The sequence below is a fragment of the Cyrtonyx montezumae genome, unplaced genomic scaffold (assembly GCF_038088225.1).
Source record: "Cyrtonyx montezumae isolate F1298 unplaced genomic scaffold, pur_monq_1.0 scaffold_2, whole genome shotgun sequence".
Classification (NCBI taxonomy): Eukaryota; Metazoa; Chordata; class Aves; order Galliformes; family Odontophoridae; genus Cyrtonyx; species Cyrtonyx montezumae.
Genome location: NW_027071936.1, coordinates 59,590,633 through 59,613,999, shown reverse-complemented (window position 1 = coordinate 59,613,999; position 23,367 = coordinate 59,590,633). Strand labels below are relative to the sequence as shown.

The 23,367-nt window shown below is 46.1% G+C and overlaps 4 protein-coding genes across 4 annotated transcripts; all 4 read left to right on the top strand.

The window, feature by feature from the left end:
• The first annotated feature begins 1,077 nt into the window (after window positions 1-1,077).
• On the top strand, window positions 1,078-1,548 carry LOC136048507 (histone H2A-beta, sperm-like). The gene has a single exon (XM_065736154.1). The coding sequence runs from the start codon at window positions 1,078-1,080 to the stop codon at window positions 1,546-1,548; it is 471 nt and encodes a 156-aa protein (XP_065592226.1).
• A 4,098-nt stretch (window positions 1,549-5,646) lies between these two features.
• On the top strand, window positions 5,647-6,117 carry LOC136048506 (histone H2A-beta, sperm-like). The gene has a single exon (XM_065736153.1). The coding sequence runs from the start codon at window positions 5,647-5,649 to the stop codon at window positions 6,115-6,117; it is 471 nt and encodes a 156-aa protein (XP_065592225.1).
• A 4,084-nt stretch (window positions 6,118-10,201) lies between these two features.
• On the top strand, window positions 10,202-10,672 carry LOC136048505 (histone H2A-beta, sperm-like). The gene has a single exon (XM_065736152.1). The coding sequence runs from the start codon at window positions 10,202-10,204 to the stop codon at window positions 10,670-10,672; it is 471 nt and encodes a 156-aa protein (XP_065592224.1).
• Window positions 10,673-14,760: 4,088 nt separating this feature from the next.
• LOC136048504 (histone H2A-beta, sperm-like) lies at window positions 14,761-15,231 on the top strand. The gene has a single exon (XM_065736151.1). The coding sequence runs from the start codon at window positions 14,761-14,763 to the stop codon at window positions 15,229-15,231; it is 471 nt and encodes a 156-aa protein (XP_065592223.1).
• The last annotated feature ends 8,136 nt before the right edge of the window (window positions 15,232-23,367 follow it).

The window sequence follows — 23,367 nt, the reverse complement described above, 5'->3', positions numbered from 1 at the left end:
GTTCAAGTCAGCTGTGTGATGGCAGGCCCTAATTGGAGGAAGAGTGCATGGCTTGGGAAGATTCACAGCCCTGATTGGATCATCGCCTGTATCCACCGTTAAGGACTGTTTTGGGAAGTTACATTGTTGATATGTAAAGGTGGGTGGGAAAGTTACAAGAGAGAACTTGTGAAAGTATATAAGGGATGTTAAAATCTGTAATAAATGATTTGGATCGTTTGCATCTGAGTCCGTGCCCGAGACACTGGAAGTGGGTATGGTGATGATGGGCTGCACAGGGAGGTGGTGGAGTCACTGTCCCAGGAGGAATTCAAGAAATATTTATACGTTGTGCTGAGGGACATAGTTTAGTGGGAAATACTTGTGATAAGTGGATGGTTGGACTGGATAATCTTAGAGGCCTTTTACAACCTTGGTGATTCTATCTGGTTGGTCTAGATGATTGTAGTGACCTTTTCCAATCATAACGATTCTATTATTTTGCACCTCTTTTGATGCAGCCCAACTGCATTAACTGTACAATTGGCTTTCTGTGATAGAAATTATCAGGCTGATACGACTTTCCTTCTTGGTGTGGCTGGGTTACACTAATGCAGCTGTATACAGTAATCAGTGTGAGTAGGTGCTGGAGGTGAGAGACCTGTGCTTCATAGCTTCAACTCTGTGGAGTCATATGCTGGAAAAGCCTCTGCAATGAGAAAATGGGAGGCGTTGGATGCAGAGGCCAGCCCTGAGCTCATTGCAAGTGCTGGACTGATGTCACAAGCAGGGAGGTGAGGTCACAGAGGAAGTCCTTTCCTATTGGTCCCGTCATACAAGGATTAAGCTGGTTCCCACTGGGCTGGTGACCAAAAGATCTCAGTCTGCGGAGAAGGCCTGAGCTGTAGCCATTCTTCAGAGAAGCTCAGCTGGGGTGGAGAGGTCCTTGCCTGAGCATGTGGGGCTGCCCAACCACAGACACCTCTGGATCGAGCTGGTAGGGGCAGAGCAGACAGAAAACACCAGCAAGGGCCAGCAAATACATCAAGAGCAGGCAGAAAAGGCAGGAAGGGGCACAGAAAGATCAGCCTGTGAAGCATGGAGATTCCTATGGAAGCAAGCAGCATGCTTAGAACAGATGAGGTCTGCAGTGTGCTTGAGCAGGAGAGGGAGCCTGAAGCAGTGTGCTCTGAGGAGCCCTCCATGGCCCAGGAAGTGAAGGCCAAAAGGAGTCGCTTGTCCCGCTCCTCCCGGGCTGGGCTGCTCTTCCCTGTGAGCCGCATAGACAGGCAGCTTCGCAGAGGCATGTTTGCGAGACGCTTTGGAGCCAGTGCCCCTGTCTACCTGGCTGCTGTGCTGCAGTGGGTGACATGCAAGACCATGGACATGGCTGCTAAGATTTCCAAGAAGCACAACCAACTGCTCATCTCTCCATCTCACTTGAAGATGTCTGTGAAGAAGAGCGGTGTATTCAAGCGCCTTGTTAGAAGTGGGCCCAAGCACCGTGGCAAGTCTGTCCCCGAAAGCCAGCCTGAGGCCTCACCCTCTAAAAGAAGACCAAGACAATGAAGAGAAGCCACAGGCAACAGAATGCATCTTCCCCATGCCACTTCTGCTTTCACTGTCGAGTGAATGCAGAAACTTCTGTCCCATATTGGCATGGGGGGGTGTCTCATTTCCCAAATTATTTGCTGTTGTGTCTAGCAGTTCAATAAAAACCTCTGCGGCACTATATTGTTCTGTAATGTGACTTGCAGGTGTTAGGCAGCAATGTAGGGAGAGTGAGGCCAAGGGACAGCAATTGCCTGTCACCCCAGGGGGAGGAGGCACTCCCTCAGTGGCCTGACTTGTTCAACAGTGACACCCAGCCATGTCACAGTGAGGAAGACCCTGCAGCAGGTTTGCTCAGGAACCCTGACTGCCGCCGTCTGGGGCCTTCTTGCTGCTTTACCTTTCCTGTCCAAATGGCTCCTGTACAGGAGCCTAAGCATGACTACAGAGAGAGAGAGAAGGAAGGGGGAAGGGAGAGAGAGAGGGAGGGAGGAAGACGTCAGCAAACAGTCCCACAACCGCTGCAGTGATCACTCCTACCACAGCAATACAAATGCCCATTCTCTCCCGCACATCACCCAACACTCCTGACACTCCCAAAGCCCAGGTCTAGCACAACCAAGTACAACTGGCTTTCCCAGCTTTGCCTAAATTACCGGGGCACACAGCCAAACACAAAAGCCTGAAATCATGATGATCACCCATGAAAACCAGACAAAGGCCACCAAACTCCCTGTAGTAGCTGAAAAAGCATTAGGGCATGAGCACAGTAACCACAGTAACTAATGACCAAGCTTACACAGTAACTAATGGTTAGGCTTGACTAAGCATAGCCAATAGTAGGAGGTAGAAGAAGAACATGTGGCGATACGGGGTTGGTAGAAAAGTTAGGGACAGACCCTAAGAGGCGTAGCCATGGAAGAAGATAGAAGGAGATGTACGGGACAATAAAAGCGGAACTTTTGCCACACCATGTTGGTGCAGTTTCTTTACGTCAGGCAGCACCAGCACCGTATAGTTCCCAGACTTGTCGGAGCGCCGACAAATGGTGCCCCGTGTGAGGTTCAGGCACGAGTGTCGGTGCTGGCTGCTTGCTGACAGGCTGCGACACGGACGCAGGAGCCCTCCGTGGTGAAGCGGTGGAGGAGCCTGGCGGGGGCTGGCCACCCTCTGGGGCTTAGGATCCGACAGTGAGCCTCCAGTTCTCGTGGGTGCGAGGGACCGGGGAAGGCGGCGGGGGAGCGGAATGTCCCAGGTGCCGCGATGGAATCCGTGATTAAGGTATTGCTTCAACTTTGTAAAAAGTTCCGTGATAAATATGCGCCTTCAAAGAAGGAGATTGCAGCTGTTTTAACGCTGCTTCAGAAAGAAGGGTTACTGACCTCCTTAATGGAGATCTATGAACCCGACAAATGGGATCTTGTAACAACAACTTTGTCTCGGCATACCATGACTACGCAGAAGGCAGCTGATCTTAAAACATGGGGGTTGATTTTGGGGGAAGAGCCCTTAAAGCGGCTCGAGATGAGAGACAGATCGCTCTGGCTGCGCGCGTTTTGTTAGGATTCGGAGACTCAGATGAGAGTACAGGGGGGTGTACAGTGGGATGTACAGGGGGGTCGGGCAGGGGAGGTTGTTCTGTTCCTGCAGACTCCAAGATGGCGCCGGAGCCCTGTGCCCCTCCCTGGGAACCACCAGATAAGAACAAAGAAGTTTGCTCCTTATCACATACGCCGGGACGACGGCATGCGGAAGTCTCATGCGGCCCGCTTCTCGGGAATGCGGGCCTGTCGCTGTATCCTTCCTTGCGTGACTTTTGCCAGGGGGAGGATCTCGTACGGGGAGGGGCTGAGGGGGCTGAGCAGCGGCCGCCCCCTGCCCCTGCGCTGCCCGCTGTGACTCCACCTGAGCACATTGCTCAATGGGGGCAGACAGGAAAGATAATTAGGAAGGTATTCAATTAATAGAAGAATAAACAAGAACTAAGGTAGCATAAAATCAAGATGTCAAGAACAAAATTAATCTAGGCAGCTAGGGACCAGAGGAGAGAAGTGTGCTAATTTTCTACACACCAATGCTAGTGACCTGTACAATAAAAGGAATCGGAATGTCCTTATGAACATAAATTCGAACTTCTGGGAAAGGATAAAGCCTGGTGAGGAGATCTGCCTGACTAGAATATTAAAATCTCAACTTATTACCTGCTTAGGACTAAATGGAAAGTAAAATGGTATTCTATGTCAAAAATATTGTTTGTTTGAATTACTGCCAGTTCAGAAGCAAATGTCTCATTAATCTTTACAAACCAATATCCTAACAGGACATAGCACCATGCACCAAAACTTGGGGACAAGCTGTTGGGCTCTAAAAATATTTATCAACAAACTGCAAAAATCTGTCACGGGGAACTTCAGCCTGCGTTCTCTATGCTGACACTTAAAACATAGAAAATATGAGGGAATTTGACTTTTGGAAGCTAATTCTGAATTCAAAAGTGCTACCTCTGTCATAATGGGATTCTGTATCTGATGCCATCTTGACAATTTGAGGGGAGTTGATTACATAGCTCAGAATTCTTGGGACTTATGAATGCCATGTGGCGGATTTTGGCTCAAAGTATGGGGTCAGAGCGATCATGTAAATTCTGCAGTCCAGCATTGAATGGTTTGGATTGGAACAGTTCTCAAGTTCAACAAGTTTTAACCCCACTACTATGGAAGGGACAACTTCTGCTAGACCAGGTTGCATAGGACCCAATCCAATTTTGCCTTTAACGCTCCCAGGGATGGGGCATCCACAGACTCTCTAGCAACCTCTACAAGTATCGTACTGAGAATTTCTTCCTGATATCTAATCTAAATCTACCTTCTTTTAGCTTAAAACTCTTTTTCAATCACTATACTCCCTGATGAAGCATCCCGCCTTATCTTCTCTGTAGGCTCCCTTTAGGTACTGAAGGGCAGCAAGGAGGTGTTTTGGAATGTTCTGTTCTCCAAGCTGAACAAGTCCAGCTCTCTGTCCCTCTTTATAAGAGAGGTGCTCTGTCCTCTTGGCTTCCTCTGGACTTTTTCCACCAGGTTGATGACCTTCTTATGTTGTAGGCCTCAGAGCTAAACCCAGTACTGAAGGTGGGCATCTCATGAGTGTAGGGCAAAGAGAGAGACCCACCTCCCTCAAACTGTGAGCTCCAGGTGAGGTATAAGAACAAGCCACCCAGAGAGGTGGTAGAGTCACTATCCATGGAAGTGTTGAAGAAAAGCATAGACGTGACATTGAGGAATTTGGTTTAGTGGGTATGGTGATGATGGGCTGCACAGGGAGGTGGTGGAGTCACTGTCCCAGGAGGAATTCAAGAAATATTTATATGTTGTGCTGAGAGACATAGTTTAGTGGGAAATACTTGTGATAAGTGGATGGTTGGACTGGATAATCTTAGAGGCCTTTTACAACCTTGGTGATTCTATCTGGTTGGTCTAGATGATTGTAGTGACCTTTTCCAATCATAACGATTCTATTATTTTGCACCTCTTTTGATGCAGCCCAACTGCATTAACTGTACAATTGGCTTTCTGTGATAGAAATTATCAGGCTGATACGACTTTCCTTCTTGGTGTGGCTGGGTTACACTAATGCAGCTGTATACAGTAATCAGTGTGAGTAGGTGCTGGAGGTGAGAGACCTGTGCTTCATAGCTTCAACTCTGTGGAGTCATATGCTGGAAAAGCCTCTGCAATGAGAAAATGGGAGGCGTTGGATGCAGAGGCCAGCCCTGAGCTCATTGCAAGTGCTGGACTGATGTCACAAGCAGGGAGGTGAGGTCACAGAGGAAGTCCTTTCCTATTGGTCCCGTCATACAAGGATTAAGCTGGTACCCACTGGGCTGGTGACCAAAAGATCTCAGTCTGCGGAGAAGGCCTGAGCTGTAGCCATTCTTCAGAGAAGCTCAGCTGGGGTGGAGAGGTCCTTGCCTGAGCATGTGGGGCTGCCCAACCACAGACACCTCTGGATCGAGCTGGTAGGGGCAGAGCAGACAGAAAACACCAGCAAGGGCCAGCAAATACATCAAGAGCAGGCAGAAAAGGCAGGAAGGGGCACAGAAAGATCAGCCTGTGAAGCATGGAGATTCCTATGGAAGCAAGCAGCATGCTTAGAACAGATGAGGTCTGCAGTATGCTTGAGCAGGAGAGGGAGCCTGAAGCAGTGTGCTCTGAGGAGCCCTCCATGGCCCAGGAAGTGAAGGCCAAAAAGAGTCGCTTGTCCCGCTCCTCCCGGGCTGGGCTGCTCTTCCCTGTGAGCCGCATAGACAGGCAGCTTCGCAGAGGCATGTTTGCGAGACGCTTTGGAGCCAGTGCCCCTGTCTACCTGGCTGCTGTGCTGCAGTGGGTGACATGCAAGACCATGGACATGGCTGCTAAGATTTCCAAGAAGCACTACCAACTGCTCATCTCTCCATCTCACTTGAAGATGTCTGTGAAGAAGAGCGGTGTATTCAAGCGCCTTCTGGGAAGTGGGCCCAAGCACCGTGGCAAGTCTGTCCCCGAAAGCCAGCCTGAGGCCTCACCCTCTAAAAGAAGACCAAGACAATGAAGAGAAGTCACAGGCAACAGAATGCATCTTCCCCATGCCACTTCTGCTTTCACTGTCGAGTGAATGCAGAAACTTCTGTCCCATATTGGCATGGGGGGGTGTCTCATTTCCCAAATTATTTGCTGTTGTGTCTAGCAGTTCAATAAAAACCTCTGCGGCACTATATTGTTCTGTAATGTGACTTGCAGGTGTTAGGCAGCAATGTAGGGAGAGTGAGGCCAAGGGACAGCAATTGCCTGTCACCCCAGGGGGAGGAGGCACTCCCCCAGTGGCCTGACTTGTTCAACAGTGACACCCAGCCATGTCACAGTGAGGAAGACCCTGCAGCAGGTTTGCTCAGGAACCCTGACTGCCGCCGTCTGGGGCCTTCTTGCTGCTTTACCTTCCCTGTCCAAATGGCTCCTGTACAGGAGCCTAAGCATGACTACACAGAGAGAGAGAAGGAAGGAGGGAGGGAGGGAGGAAGACGTCAGCAAACAGTCCCACAACCACTGCAGTGATCACTCCTACCACAGCAATACAAATGCCCATTCTCTCCCGCACATCACCCAACACTCCTGACACTCCCAAAGCCCAGGTCTAGCACAACCAAGTACAACTGGCTTTCCCAGCTTTGCCTAAATTACCGGGGCACACAGCCAGACACAAAAGCCTGAAATCATGATGATCACCCATGAAAACCAGACAAAGGCCACCAAACTCCCTGTAGTAGCTGAAAAAGCATTAGGGCATGAGCACAGTAACCACAGTAACTAATGACCAAGCTTACACAGTAACTAATGGTTAGGCTTGACTAAGCATAGCCAATAGTAGGAGGTAGAAGAAGAACATGTGGCGATACGGGGTTGGTAGAAAAGTTAGGGACAGACCCTAAGAGGCGTAGCCATGGAAGAAGATAGAAGGAGATGTACGGGACAATAAAAGCGGAACTTTTGCCACACCATGTTGGTGCAGTTTCTTTACGTCAGGCAGCACCAGCACCGTATAGTTCCCAGACTTGTCGGAGCGCCGACAAATGGTGCCCCGTGTGAGGTTCAGGCACGAGTGTCGGTGCTGGCTGCTTGCTGACAGGCTGCGACACGGACGCAGGAGCCCTCCGTGGTGAAGCGGTGGAGGAGCCTGGCGGGGGCTGGCCACCCTCTGGGGCTTAGGATCCGACAGTGAGCCTCCAGTTCTCGTGGGTGCGAGGGACCGGGGAAGGCGGCGGGGGAGCGGAATGTCCCAGGTGCCGCGATGGAATCCGTGATTAAGGTATTGCTTCAACTTTGTAAAAAGTTCCGTGATAAATATGCGCCTTCAAAGAAGGAGATTGCAGCTGTTTTAACGCTGCTTCAGAAAGAAGGGTTACTGACCTCCTTAATGGAGATCTATGAACCCGACAAATGGGATCTTGTAACAACAACTTTGTCTCGGCATACCATGACTACGCAGAAGGCAGCTGATCTTAAAACATGGGGGTTGATTTTGGGGGAAGAGCCCTTAAAGCAGCTCGAGATGAGAGACAGATCGCTCTGGCTGCGCGCGTTTTGTTAGGATTCGGAGACTCAGATGAGAGTACAGGGGGGTGTACAGTGGGATGTACAGGGGGGTCGGGCAGGGGAGGTTGTTCTGTTCCTGCAGACTCCAAGATGGCGCCGGAGCCCTGTGCCCCTCCCTGGGAACCACCAGATAAGAACAAAGAAGTTTGCTCCTTATCACATACGCCGGGACGACGGCATGCGGAAGTCTCATGCGGCCCGCTTCTCGGGAATGCGGGCCTGTCGCTGTATCCTTCCTTGCGTGACTTTTGCCAGGGGGAGGATCTCGTACGGGGAGGGGCTGAGGGGGCTGAGCAGCGGCCGCCCCCTGCCCCTGCGCTGCCCGCTGTGACTCCACCTGAGCACACTGCTCAATGGGGGCAGACAGGAAAGATAATTAGGAAGGTATTCAATTAATAGAAGAATAAACAAGAACTAAGGTAGCATAAAATCAAGATGTCAAGAACAAAATTAATCTAGGCAGCTAGGGACCAGAGGAGAGAAATGTGCTAATTTTCTACACACCAATGCTAGTGACCTGTACAATAAAAGGAATCGGAATGTCCTTATGAACATAAATTCGAACTTCTGGGAAAGGATAAAGCCTGGTGAGGAGATCTGCCTGACTAGAATATTAAAATCTCAACTTATTACCTGCTTAGGACTAAATGGAAAGTAAAATGGTATTCTATGTCAAAAATATTGTTTGTTTGAATTACTGCCAGTTCAGAAGCAAATGTCTCATTAATCTTTACAAACCAATATCCTAACAGGACGTAGCACCATGCACCAAAACTTGGGGACAAGCTGTTGGGCTCTAAAAATATTTATCAACAAACTGCAAAAATCTGTCACGGGGAACTTCAGCCTGCGTTCTCTATGCTGACACTTAAAACAGAAAATATGAGGGAATTTGACTTTTGGAAGCTAATTCTGAATTCAAAAGTGCTACCTCTGTCATAATGGGATTCTGTATCTGATGCCATCTTGACAATTTGAGGGGAGTTGATTACATAGCTCAGAATTCTTGGGACTTATGAATGCCATGTGGCGGATTTTGGCTCAAAGTATGGAGTCAGAGCGATCATGTAAATTCTGCAGTCCAGCATTGAATGGTTTGGATTGGAACAGTTCTCAAGTTCAACAAGTTTTAACCCCACTACTATGGAAGGGACAACTTCTGCTAGACCAGGTTGCATAGGACCCAATCCAATTTTGCCTTTAACGCTCCCAGGGATGGGGCATCCACAGACTCTCTAGCAACCTCTACAAGTATCGTACTGAGAATTTCTTCCTGATATCTAATCTAAATCTACCTTCTTTTAGCTTAAAACTCTTTTTCAATCACTATACTCCCTGATGAAGCATCCCGCCTTATCTTCTCTGTAGGCTCCCTTTAGGTACTGAAGGGCAGCAAGGAGGTGTTTTGGAATGTTCTGTTCTCCAAGCTGAACAAGTCCAGCTCTCTGTCCCTCTTTATAAGAGAGGTGCTCTGTCCTCTTGGCTTCCTCTGGACTTTTTCCACCAGGTTGATGACCTTCTTATGTTGTAGGCCTCAGAGCTAAACCCAGTACTGAAGGTGGGCATCTCATGAGTGTAGGGCAAAGAGAGAGACCCACCTCCCTCAAACTGTGAGCTCCAGGTGAGGTATAAGAACAAGCCACCCAGAGAGGTGGTAGAGTCACTATCCATGGAAGTGTTGAAGAAAAGCATAGACGTGACATTGAGGAATTTGGTTTAGTGGGTATGGTGATGATGGGCTGCACAGGGAGGTGGTGGAGTCACTGTCCCAGGAGGAATTCAAGAAATATTTATATGTTGTGCTGAGGGACATAGTTTAGTGGGAAATACTTGTGATAAGTGGATGGTTGGACTGGATAATCTTAGAGGCCTTTTACAACCTTGGTGATTCTATCTGGTTGGTCTAGATGATTGTAGTGACCTTTTCCAATCATAACGATTCTATTATTTTGCACCTCTTTTGATGCAGCCCAACTGCATTAACTGTACAATTGGCTTTCTGTGATAGAAATTATCAGGCTGATACGACTTTCCTTCTTGGTGTGGCTGGGTTACACTAATGCAGCTGTATACAGTAATCAGTGTGAGTAGGTGCTGGAGGTGAGAGACCTGTGCTTCATAGCTTCAACTCTGTGGAGTCATATGCTGGAAAAGCCTCTGCAATGAGAAAATGGGAGGCGTTGGATGCAGAGGCCAGCCCTGAGCTCATTGCAAGTGCTGGACTGATGTCACAAGCAGGGAGGTGAGGTCACAGAGGAAGTCCTTTCCTATTGGTCCCGTCATACAAGGATTAAGCTGGTTCCCACTGGGCTGCTGACCAAAAGATCTCAGTCTGCGGAGAAGGCCTGAGCTGTAGCCATTCTTCAGAGAAGCTCAGCTGGGGTGGAGAGGTCCTTGCCTGAGCATGTGGGGCTGCCCAACCACAGACACCTCTGGATCGAGCTGGTAGGGGCAGAGCAGACAGAAAACACCAGCAAGGGCCAGCAAATACATCAAGAGCAGGCAGAAAAGGCAGGAAGGGGCACAGAAAGATCAGCCTGTGAAGCATGGAGATTCCTATGGAAGCAAGCAGCATGCTTAGAACAGATGAGGTCTGCAGTATGCTTGAGCAGGAGAGGGAGCCTGAAGCAGTGTGCTCTGAGGAGCCCTCCATGGCCCAGGAAGTGAAGGCCAAAAAGAGTCGCTTGTCCCGCTCCTCCCGGGCTGGGCTGCTCTTCCCTGTGAGCCGCATAGACAGGCAGCTTCGCAGAGGCATGTTTGCGAGACGCTTTGGAGCCAGTGCCCCTGTCTACCTGGCTGCTGTGCTGCAGTGGGTGACATGCAAGACCATGGACATGGCTGCTAAGATTTCCAAGAAGCACTACCAACTGCTCATCTCTCCATCTCACTTGAAGATGTCTGTGAAGAAGAGCGGTGTATTCAAGCGCCTTCTGGGAAGTGGGCCCAAGCACCGTGGCAAGTCTGTCCCCGAAAGCCAGCCTGAGGCCTCACCCTCTAAAAGAAGACCAAGACAATGAAGAGAAGTCACAGGCAACAGAATGCATCTTCCCCATGCCACTTCTGCTTTCACTGTCGAGTGAATGCAGAAACTTCTGTCCCATATTGGCATGGGGGGGTGTCTCATTTCCCAAATTATTTGCTGTTGTGTCTAGCAGTTCAATAAAAACCTCTGCGGCACTATATTGTTCTGTAATGTGACTTGCAGGTGTTAGGCAGCAATGTAGGGAGAGTGAGGCCAAGGGACAGCAATTGCCTGTCACCCCAGGGGGAGGAGGCACTCCCCCAGTGGCCTGACTTGTTCAACAGTGACACCCAGCCATGTCACAGTGAGGAAGACCCTGCAGCAGGTTTGCTCAGGAACCCTGACTGCCGCCGTCTGGGGCCTTCTTGCTGCTTTACCTTCCCTGTCCAAATGGCTCCTGTACAGGAGCCTAAGCATGACTACACAGAGAGAGAGAAGGAAGGAGGGAGGGAGGGAGGAAGATGTCAGCAAACAGTCCCACAACCACTGCAGTGATCACTCCTACCACAGCAATACAAATGCCCATTCTCTCCCGCACATCACCCAACACTCCTGACACTCCCAAAGCCCAGGTCTAGCACAACCAAGTACAACTGGCTTTCCCAGCTTTGCCTAAATTACCGGGGCACACAGCCAGACACAAAAGCCTGAAATCATGATGATCACCCATGAAAACCAGACAAAGGCCACCAAACTCCCTGTAGTAGCTGAAAAAGCATTAGGGCATGAGCACAGTAACCACAGTAACTAATGACCAAGCTTACACAGTAACTAATGGTTAGGCTTGACTAAGCATAGCCAATAGTAGGAGGTAGAAGAAGAACATGTGGCGATACGGGGTTGGTAGAAAAGTTAGGGACAGACCCTAAGAGGCGTAGCCATGGAAGAAGATAGAAGGAGATGTACGGGACAATAAAAGCGGAACTTTTGCCACACCATGTTGGTGCAGTTTCTTTACGTCAGGCAGCACCAGCACCGTATAGTTCCCAGACTTGTCGGAGCGCCGACAAATGGTGCCCCGTGTGAGGTTCAGGCACGAGTGTCGGTGCTGGCTGCTTGCTGACAGGCTGCGACACGGACGCAGGAGCCCTCCGTGGTGAAGCGGTGGAGGAGCCTGGCGGGGGCTGGCCACCCTCTGGGGCTTAGGATCCGACAGTGAGCCTCCAGTTCTCGTGGGTGCGAGGGACCGGGGAAGGCGGCGGGGGAGCGGAATGTCCCAGGTGCCGCGATGGAAAGAATCCGTGATTAAGGTATTGCTTCAACTTTGTAAAAAGTTCCGTGATAAATATGTGCCTTCAAAGAAGGAGATTGCAGCTGTTTTAACGCTGCTTCAGAAAGAAGGGTTACTGACCTCCTTAATGGAGATCTATGAACCCGACAAATGGGATCTTGTAACAACAACTTTGTCTCGGCATACCATGACTACGCAGAAGGCAGCTGATCTTAAAACATGGGGGTTGATTTTGGGGGAAGAGCCCTTAAAGCGGCTCGAGATGAGAGACAGATCGCTCTGGCTGCGCGCGTTTTGTTAGGATTCGGAGACTCAGATGAGAGTACAGGGGGGTGTACAGTGGGATGTACAGGGGGGTCGGGCAGGGGAGGTTGTTCTGTTCCTGCAGACTCCAAGATGGCGCCGGAGCCCTGTGCCCCTCCCTGGGAACCACCAGATAAGAACAAAGAAGTTTGCTCCTTATCACATACGCCGGGACGACGGCATGCGGAAGTCTCATGCGGCCCGCTTCTCGGGAATGCGGGCCTGTCGCTGTATCCTTCCTTGCGTGACTTTTGCCAGGGGGAGGATCTCGTACGGGGAGGGGCTGAGGGGGCTGAGCAGCGGCCGCCCCCTGCCCCTGCGCTGCCCGCTGTGACTCCACCTGAGCACACTGCTCAATGGGGGCAGACAGGAAAGATAATTAGGAAGGTATTCAATTAATAGAAGAATAAACAAGAACTAAGGTAGCATAAAATCAAGATGTCAAGAACAAAATTAATCTAGGCAGCTAGGGACCAGAGGAGAGAAATGTGCTAATTTTCTACACACCAATGCTAGTGACCTGTACAATAAAAGGAATCGGAATGTCCTTATGAACATAAATTCGAACTTCTGGGAAAGGATAAAGCCTGGTGAGGAGATCTGCCTGACTAGAATATTAAAATCTCAACTTATTACCTGCTTAGGACTAAATGGAAAGTAAAATGGTATTCTATGTCAAAAATATTGTTTGTTTGAATTACTGCCAGTTCAGAAGCAAATGTCTCATTAATCTTTACAAACCAATATCCTAACAGGACGTAGCACCATGCACCAAAACTTGGGGACAAGCTGTTGGGCTCTAAAAATATTTATCAACAAACTGCAAAAATCTGTCACGGGGAACTTCAGCCTGCGTTCTCTATGCTGACACTTAAAACAGAAAATATGAGGGAATTTGACTTTTGGAAGCTAATTCTGAATTCAAAAGTGCTACCTCTGTCATAATGGGATTCTGTATCTGATGCCATCTTGACAATTTGAGGGGAGTTGATTACATAGCTCAGAATTCTTGGGACTTATGAATGCCATGTGGCGGATTTTGGCTCAAAGTATGGAGTCAGAGCGATCATGTAAATTCTGCAGTCCAGCATTGAATGGTTTGGATTGGAACAGTTCTCAAGTTCAACAAGTTTTAACCCCACTACTATGGAAGGGACAACTTCTGCTAGACCAGGTTGCATAGGACCCAATCCAATTTTGCCTTTAACGCTCCCAGGGATGGGGCATCCACAGACTCTCTAGCAACCTCTACAAGTATCGTACTGAGAATTTCTTCCTGATATCTAATCTAAATCTACCTTCTTTTAGCTTAAAACTCTTTTTCAATCACTATACTCCCTGATGAAGCATCCCGCCTTATCTTCTCTGTAGGCTCCCTTTAGGTACTGAAGGGCAGCAAGGAGGTGTTTTGGAATGTTCTGTTCTCCAAGCTGAACAAGTCCAGCTCTCTGTCCCTCTTTATAAGAGAGGTGCTCTGTCCTCTTGGCTTCCTCTGGACTTTTTCCACCAGGTTGATGACCTTCTTATGTTGTAGGCCTCAGAGCTAAACCCAGTACTGAAGGTGGGCATCTCATGAGTGTAGGGCAAAGAGAGAGACCCACCTCCCTCAAACTGTGAGCTCCAGGTGAGGTATAAGAACAAGCCACCCAGAGAGGTGGTAGAGTCACTATCCATGGAAGTGTTGAAGAAAAGCATAGACGTGACATTGAGGAATTTGGTTTAGTGGGTATGGTGATGATGGGCTGCACAGGGAGGTGGTGGAGTCACTGTCCCAGGAGGAATTCAAGAAATATTTATATGTTGTGCTGAGGGACATAGTTTAGTGGGAAATACTTGTGATAAGTGGATGGTTGGACTGGATAATCTTAGAGGCCTTTTACAACCTTGGTGATTCTATCTGGTTGGTCTAGATGATTGTAGTGACCTTTTCCAATCATAACGATTCTATTATTTTGCACCTCTTTTGATGCAGCCCAACTGCATTAACTGTACAATTGGCTTTCTGTGATAGAAATTATCAGGCTGATACGACTTTCCTTCTTGGTGTGGCTGGGTTACACTAATGCAGCTGTATACAGTAATCAGTGTGAGTAGGTGCTGGAGGTGAGAGACCTGTGCTTCATAGCTTCAACTCTGTGGAGTCATATGCTGGAAAAGCCTCTGCAATGAGAAAATGGGAGGCGTTGGATGCAGAGGCCAGCCCTGAGCTCATTGCAAGTGCTGGACTGATGTCACAAGCAGGGAGGTGAGGTCACAGAGGAAGTCCTTTCCTATTGGTCCCGTCATACAAGGATTAAGCTGGTTCCCACTGGGCTGCTGACCAAAAGATCTCAGTCTGCGGAGAAGGCCTGAGCTGTAGCCATTCTTCAGAGAAGCTCAGCTGGGGTGGAGAGGTCCTTGCCTGAGCATGTGGGGCTGCCCAACCACAGACACCTCTGGATCGAGCTGGTAGGGGCAGAGCAGACAGAAAACACCAGCAAGGGCCAGCAAATACATCAAGAGCAGGCAGAAAAGGCAGGAAGGGGCACAGAAAGATCAGCCTGTGAAGCATGGAGATTCCTATGGAAGCAAGCAGCATGCTTAGAACAGATGAGGTCTGCAGTATGCTTGAGCAGGAGAGGGAGCCTGAAGCAGTGTGCTCTGAGGAGCCCTCCATGGCCCAGGAAGTGAAGGCCAAAAGGAGTCGCTTGTCCCGCTCCTCCCGGGCTGGGCTGCTCTTCCCTGTGAGCCGCATAGACAGGCAGCTTCGCAGAGGCATGTTTGCGAGACGCTTTGGAGCCAGTGCCCCTGTCTACCTGGCTGCTGTGCTGCAGTGGGTGACATGCAAGACCATGGACATGGCTGCTAAGATTTCCAAGAAGCACTACCAACTGCTCATCTCTCCATCTCACTTGAAGATGTCTGTGAAGAAGAGCGGTGTATTCAAGTGCCTTCTGGGAAGTGGGCCCAAGCACCGTGGCAAGTCTGTCCCCCAAAGCCAGCCTGTGGCCTCACCCTCTAGAAGAAGACCAAGACAATGAAGAGAAGCCATAGGCAACAGAATGCATCTTCCCCATGCCACTTCTGCTTTCACTGTCGAGTGAATGCAGAAACTTCTGTCCCATATTGGCATGGGGGGGTGTCTCATTTCCCAAATTATTTGCTGTTGTGTCTAGCAGTTCAATAAAACCTCTGCGGCACTATATTGTTCTGTAATGTGACTTGCAGGTGTTAGGCAGCAATGTAGAGAGAGTGAGGCCAAGGGACAGCAATTGCCTGTCACCCCAGGGGGAGGAGGCACTCCCCCAGTGGCCTGACTTGTTCAACAGTGACACCCAGCCATGTCACAGTGAGGAAGACCCTGCAGCAGGTTTGCTCAGGAACCCTGACTGCCGCCGTCTGGGGCCTTCTTGCTGCTTTACCTTCCCTGTCCAAATGGCTCCTGTACAGGAGCCTAAGCATGACTACACAGAGAGAGAGAAGGAAGGAGGGAGGGAGGGAGGAAGATGTCAGCAAACAGTCCCACAACCGCTGCAGTGATCACTCCTACCACAGCAATACAAATGCCCATTCTCTCCCGCACATCACCCAACACTCCTGACACTCCCAAAGCCCAGGTCTAGCACAAGCAAGTACAACTGGCTTTCCCAGCTTTGCCTAAATTTCCGGGGCACACAGCCAGACACAAAAGCCTGAAATCATGATGATCACCCATGAAAACCAGACAAAGGCCACCAAACTCCCTGTAGTAGCTGAAAAAGCATTAGGGCATGAGCACAGTAACCACAGTAACTAATGACCAAGCTTACACAGTAACTAATGGTTAGGCTTGACTAAGCATAGCCAATAGTAGGAGGTAGAAGAAGAACATGTGTCGATACGGGGTTGGTAGAAAAGTTAGGGACAGACCCTAAGAGGCGTAGCCATGGAAGAAGATAGAAGGAGATGTACGGGACAATAAAAGCGGAACTTTTGCCACACCATGTTGGTGCAGTTTCTTTACGTCAGGCAGCACCAGCACCGTATAGTTCCCAGACTTGTCGGAGCAACGGCAACTCCCCTATGCCCAGTCAAAATGCATATCCTTTAGTTCCAAGCTAAATTCCGTAGACATGACACATGGTGCTTGATACAACGACTTCTATTGCCAGACCACACACCACACAGCCTGGTAGCTTCCTTTGTACAACAGTCCCGGAGAGCACAGCAACACAGACAAAAATTAATAAAAAAATAATCATAAAAATTACTATAAAATAATATAAAATAAAATGAAATATAAAATAAAAAAAGTTCTTCCAAAAAAAGCCAAATCCAAAAACCACAGCAGGTGTGCCAGGACTGCAACACCCCAGTCTGGTTCCTGGCCACCCCTCTGAACCAAAAGCAACCAGTCATTCACAGACACTCCAACATACATTCAGTGCTCATCAGGGAAACTCAGCCTGGAGCAGGGAAGGCGACGGAATCTCATCCCCCCAGTACACTTTTGCAACAGCTCAAATCACACCTCTGACTGCACACCACCAGCCCACAAACCTGTCTGTCATCTCTGGACAAACCATAAGTGTGGAGACATCCAGTCCATCCAGACCCTTCCTTGTGGGAGTGAACCCAGCCTCTTGCACACCTGGCTGCAGGGCCAACATCCAAAGTCATGTCTGCAGCAACCCCACAGGAAAGACCCACCTCTAGCTCCAGCCTCTCAAAAAATTCCCAGTCCACCACACAGTCATGCTGTTGTGTTAATCTTGTGCTGATGTCCTCTCTCTAGATAAAATAGTATTTGATTAACTGATATAAAGTCAAAGTGTTTCTGATAAAGAAGATAAATTCAGTTCTATAAAACAGACTTGGTTTATAGAATAGCAGTTCTCCCCTCTTCGTTGAAAGAAAATAACTGAGTGTGAGCATCCCTTGTCTTTTGCCCTGCGAAGAGTAAAAGCAAAATTCCAAACCACTTTTTTGGTGCTTTAGGAGAAGTATTGCCTCTGTAGAGGAGTCACTGTACCTAGTATGTTTGAAAGAACAGAAGGTCAGGGATGGCAGGAGGAGAGCAAATAGTGGTACTTCACACGTGGACAAGAGGTTAGTTCGGGATTTACTAAGGGGAATGTTTATAAAGCCTAGAGGGGATTTTGAAGAGTGCACAGTGGAATGAATTTTCAGCTAACAAAATGTGATGTCTTTTGAAAATCTGGTCATTTACTTGAGACATTGTTCAGATATAAAGAATGTACCTCTAACAAAATGAAAGAAAGGTTTTCAAATAAAAAGTACCTTAGACATCGAATGCTTTCTTGCCATGTGTGAAAGTTCAATTCCAAATTTATCAGAATTGACCAGCTTGATGGCCACTGTATTAAAATAATTAAAGGTTCTGGACAAAATGAAAACAAAAAGAAAACCAAAAATCATAAAATCATAAAATCCTACAATGATTTAGGTTGCAAGGGACCTTAAAGATCAGCTATTCCAACACCTCTGACACAGGCAAGGTTGCAAAACACTGAATGCACTAGATTAGGTTACCTAGGGATTATGAGATTAAGAAGACATAAAATGAAAAAGACACACTGGCTATAATTTGATATACTGCTTGATTTCACAAATTGCTAATTGAAAAGAAAAAATACAGATTAATTGGTCTAACAAAAGACTGGACAAATACCTTGGGTCCAAAGGCAGGTAACAGCCTGTGTTCAGCTGCCAGATCACAGACACTGGCTTTGATGTGGCACACTGGTGTGATTTTTGTTATGCAGCATTAGAAAAACATGGTTTTCAGACAGACTGTCCTCATTGTTCCTGCTCCCCAGAGATGCATATAAAGAAAGAGCATAATTCCCCTAGATGACCTCCTGAATTCAAAATAGGAAATAGCTGTAGAAACGAGGGCCATTTTGAACAGGCTAATGCATTATTTCTTTTAGGGATGATCTCATCACATGGTTAAAAAGAAATGTAGCCTCACCATTTCTGGAAAGTGAAGCTGTCAGTGGAGAATGGTTGTTTGTTATGGGGATTAAAAAATTACTGTCCTGAGGAATGTTTACCAAAACAATCAATCAAACATTTTTAAGTTAAAAACCTATTGGGATTCTACACATAAGGAGGACCAAAGAGGCTTTGAGAATTCAAAGGAATGCCAGAAGTGAAAAGTGTTGGCCAGCTTCAGATGCAAACACAGAAATGGAAAGTGTTATGTAAAACCCTGTAAAATGCTAAAAATGGTATCACAGTACCTCAGGAAAGCTGGCAAGAGGGTGACAGCGTAAAAACAGGAACATAATGCAAGTGCTTTATGTTGTATTTGTTAGCTGACATGAATGGCTGTTACTCATGGTCAAAAATAGTGCATATGACAAATTCCTGCTGTGTACAGTTGATGTGATTCAGACATTCAGACAACTTGAAATTTGGAATTGATGAAATCACAAGTTCCATTCATGACTGAGGGTGCTTACAGCAGGAGGTGTTAAGTGCCGTCCAGGCAAATGTTTTTTCTAAGAGTGTTTAAAAAGGGAAACGAAGCACCACTAGCAACACACTTTCTTGATAGTGTAACACTGAAGACTATTCAGCATGTGTAACTACAACCTACAGCTCATGTCATTCTCCAGACAGGTGAGATAATGAGGTGTTGCGTTGTATCAAGAAGGCCAGCAAACAGCTGAGACCTATAGATTCTTGATGTTAAAATCTAAGAAAAGATGAGGGAGCAGTGAAGTTTTTGCTTCCCAGTGTTTTTTGTTTTGTTTCATTTGTTTTGGGGTTCCTTTTTTTTTTAGTGGAGTGGGATCTTTTCTTTTGTTTGTCAATTCTTTTAAAGAAAATACCAGCAGTGCTATGCCCCAGAAAATGGTTCCAAGCAGTGAATCCTAAATAAACAAACAATCTTCTCATTTGATATTTGATGTGCAAGTTGCAGAGAAGTGTAGTATTTTAGACTCCCATCATGTTCATGTTTTAGAATTGTGGTAGGTTGGCTGTTGTTAATTTTGATAACAATCCCAAGAACCACAAGAAGACAAAAAAGGAGTGATGGATGCTATTTCAGGGTCAAGTTTAGCATCTCAAGACATGGCACATCATGACACAGATGAAACCTTTAGCCATGACACAGATGAAACCTGAGAGAATTTAATCAGTCTACTGCCATTGAAATACAGTAGCAGCACTACATCTGCAGTTACCATATGTTTAATCTCCTATGATTAAACAATCACTAGAAAAGTAAAAATGCCCCTTAAATGAAGAAGAGGTGAAAGATCCTTCTTCTACCAGAATAACGTCTTATACCTCTTGAATTTTTCAGAGGCAGGAACTGCTTTCTGTGTGAATTCTGCCAAACAGGTGTACAGGTGACAGAAAACAAACAAACAAACAAACAAACAAAAAAACAAAAAACAAAAAACAAAAAAACAGAGCTTCCTAACTGTTATAACAGTTAATACAGAGATATTTCATTTCATTCCACCAAATCAAGAGTTAAAAGGTTATTAGGAAGGTTATTTTGAAGTCATCCTCTCCGTCTGGTTGTGTAAGTGATAGCAGTGACTGATGGCACTCTTCAGATAAAAATGATTGCTCCTAGGAACAGCTGCTTAACCTCTCTCTGGAAGGTCACAATTGTACTGTCTCCAGCTGCTGAAAAGGGTAATCTGCCATAATCCCTGTCTCCACCGCAGTCAGCACTGCTCTTTTGTGGTACACACAGCTAGCAATGCTCACATAACTGTGGTCACATCTGCTGTGCTCTCCATGCACATCAAACAGAAAATGCTGATCTCAATCAAGTAAATAATTTTCCATAAAATTAAGCAAAACTTTCCCAGTCATGTCAACAAAGCTACTTGCCTGAGCAAAGAGTGCTCACATCCTCCTTCACCTGCCTAACAAATAACTCCTGTAGTTGCAATGGGAGAATGCAGAAATGGCACCATCCCAAATACAGATATATGAAATAAAAGTGTGTTACTTCACTCCTTCTCTGCTGACCTGCTAGAATATCTCAACCTCAAGATCACAGAAAACCTTCCAGCAGCTTTAGAATGAATATTCTACAGACAATATGGATTGCTGGTTGTAAAGTAGCACTTTTACTTCACCCTTATCAGGGCTTCAAAATTACTTGGGGTAGAGAAAATGCTAAGTCATGGCCTGAAACAGTGATTGAGCACCAACCCAGGGGAGCTCAGGTGCATGCAATATACCTGAGTAACCAGAAGGGTTGGAGCCAAGAGCCACACTTTTCCAGATATCATTTAAGGGTTGGTAGTGAAGGCAAAAGGTATCTCTTGCTGGAGATCCTTACCTGTCTGAGGCCTTCTAAAGGTAAGCAGCTCGTTTTCTTCGTTTTTGTGGCTGTTATATGAGTCACTACCTGAAACTTTTACTGTTGTACTCTCCTAGATGGTTTTTGATATTGAAGCCATTGCATGTGTATTTGCTGTGAGAAAATGTGGGATATGGATGATCAGTGAGATCTGAAGAGGAACAAAAGTGATGGTGTGGCGAATCAAATTAGAAGATGATTCAAACAGCGTAGTCTGGAACAGATTTAAACAAAGCAGGCAGGGACTTAGATTTGACATGAAGTGAGAATGACAGAAGGATATGCTTTCTCCTGAAGTGATCAGTTTACCACTTGCCAGCTGTATCTAACTTTTCTAAAATAATTAATTTAATGTTAGGTCTCCATTTTTTTTTCCCCTTTGTTTGAATCCAATAGTCTTTTGCCAAGCAGATCCATTACTCAAGTGAAATGTGGAAAACCTGTTGGATAAGATGTGCATGTGTGGGAAGTGATAGGGATGCAAGCATTCTGGTCAATACCAGTGGTGCTCCTTTAAGTAAAATTGACACAAGTAGCCATCTAACTCAGAAAAAGCTAGAGAAATGTGCAGAACTCAAATTTATGCCCAGATTAAGGGCTCTAAGGAGAGCTATAGGTAAAACTATTCATGTGGTCTTCTGGTTGTGTAGTGTACTTTGCAATGGTGGAATGACGGTATTTCTTAAGAGGTCTGTATACTAATTTCACTGATTACTTGGGATGGAAGGTACTGTACCTGATGCGTTCAGTTCATTAGAAAGGCCAACTATGCTTCTTTTCTGTTGCGAGTAGAACTTGGACTTAAAATTCTCAAATAAAATGTTACGTGGAACATTTTCAGTCTTATGTGTTGTCCACATAGCTGTATATCATGTGGCTCAGAACTTGTTTGTTTATTTAGTGATTCTCATTCTAATTTTGCTTGGGGCTATTCTTAATGAATGGAAAGCAAAATATCAGAATAGAGCTAAGGGTAAAGATCTGATGACAGCCTGTGGAGTCATGTTACATTCTGTTTAGTAATAGCTACATAGGACTTAGTCTAGGCTGTTTAAATAAGTGGGAAAATTATAATCAAACAATATAACCAAGGGGAATATAAAAGGCTGTTCTTTGACAAAGTTTGGTAAAAGCAGAATTGACCTGATTCATTTTAAGACATTTTCAGTAACCGTGGCAGTTGCATAGCTAAGATTGAATCTACAAAATTCTAGGGGTGAATGAGAATAAAAGACACAGACAGCTGTTAAGCATATGGCTTGTATTTTGGCATTGCTCTAACTGCCAGAGTTGCAGAAAATTAGCATAAATTATTAGTTATCTATTGAATTTGTGCATTTTTCTAACTCAGTATATATGCTGACTTAATTTTTATTTTTTCCTGAATATGTTTCATTGATTTCTTTTCATGGCTTGCACTTTATATTCTTTTGATTGCTGCAGTATAATTAGCTTCAACTAAATACATTTCTAATGTATCAAGGTGAAAAACACGTTTATGTTCTTTCTTGCAGGGGCTGGTGTTTTCTTCCTTTCTTGTGCTGAAGGAGAGCAGATCAGCTTTCTGTTCGACTGTATTGTCCGTGGCATCTCCCCGACAAAAGGCCCTTTTGGTTTGCGTCCAGTCCTACCAGGTTAATATAGGAACTGCAGAGTGACTGAGCAAAGTAGGAACTTGCCATGTCTAGCACTTATTGCTCTGATTGTAAGAACAGCTTGCAGACGCTAAGGGTGCAGAAAGCGTGAAGTGGTTTCCTTTCTAAAATGTTAACAGTATGGATATATCCATTGAATGTACCCAGTCTCACCGTGCTTGCTCTGCTTCAGTCAGGTGATGCTGCTATCTTTGGCCTTCTCTGGTTTAATGGTAGTAAAATATGGCAATTGTAAACCTGTACAGTGCAATTTAGATTGATGTCCAAATGAATATTTTTGATAGTTTAATTAGTTGAAACCGGGAAAGCTAACTGGAGTATTTTGAGTTCGGCCCAAACGTTTGGAAAGCCTTGCCAACCTCAGAAAAAAAGCTTTGTCAGGCCTCAGTTTCAGCTTTGCTGCTTGAGGATTTTTTTTCCATGATGTGCAAGGATTAAATTCCTTTTCCCATTTCAGGGTGAATATTATGTGCACTGTAATGTTTATAAAGGAAATTATAGTCACAGTAAGACCTGTTGCCTTCTGATTTCAGCAGATTAAAAAATATAATGCTGAGTTGGAATGACTGTCCAACTCAAGTGGGGTAAGAGCTGAGAGCAGAAATTGTGAAGGGTGAGGCAGGATTTATAAGAAATGTTTTGGATTCCTGTTTAAGTGTTAGTAAAGAAGAATGCTTAACAGAGTTTTATTGCAGTTATAAGATGAAAATAATCAATTTGGGAAGGAAATGCAATGGAGAAGATTAGGTCTGGGTGTGAAACCTTTTAAACTGAAAGAATTTTGCTAAAGTAAACGCAGTAGACATAAGGCTCAGTCTGTCCTCTCTTTCCCAAAATTGTAATACTAAAATAACAAAGTGACCAAGCAGCGTTATAGACAGTAACACCTCATTCTCACACCATGAGTTGTGTTTGCATAAAGCTAAGAATAATATTTAAAAAACAAAGAAAAAACACAAAACAACCACAACTAACCTCCCCTCAGCACTGCTGATACTTAAAACTTTGCTAGTGAATGCACATTCTTCTGCATTTCTAAAACTTTTCCTGAATCTTCATTCAGCAAAAATGTCCAGAAAGTATATGCCTATGAAGTAATATATATATATATATATATTTTTAAGAAACTTGATTTTCTTTTTTGTAAGATGGCACATTCTTTGAAAACGCTTTTTGGGTCCATA

Excerpts from the sequence above, each read along its gene's own strand:
- LOC136048507 (XM_065736154.1), top strand. The coding sequence starts at position 1,078 with ATGGAGATTCCTATGGAAGCAAGCAGCATGCTTAGAACAGATGAGGTC.
- LOC136048506 (XM_065736153.1), top strand. The coding sequence starts at position 5,647 with ATGGAGATTCCTATGGAAGCAAGCAGCATGCTTAGAACAGATGAGGTC.
- LOC136048505 (XM_065736152.1), top strand. The coding sequence starts at position 10,202 with ATGGAGATTCCTATGGAAGCAAGCAGCATGCTTAGAACAGATGAGGTC.
- LOC136048504 (XM_065736151.1), top strand. The coding sequence starts at position 14,761 with ATGGAGATTCCTATGGAAGCAAGCAGCATGCTTAGAACAGATGAGGTC.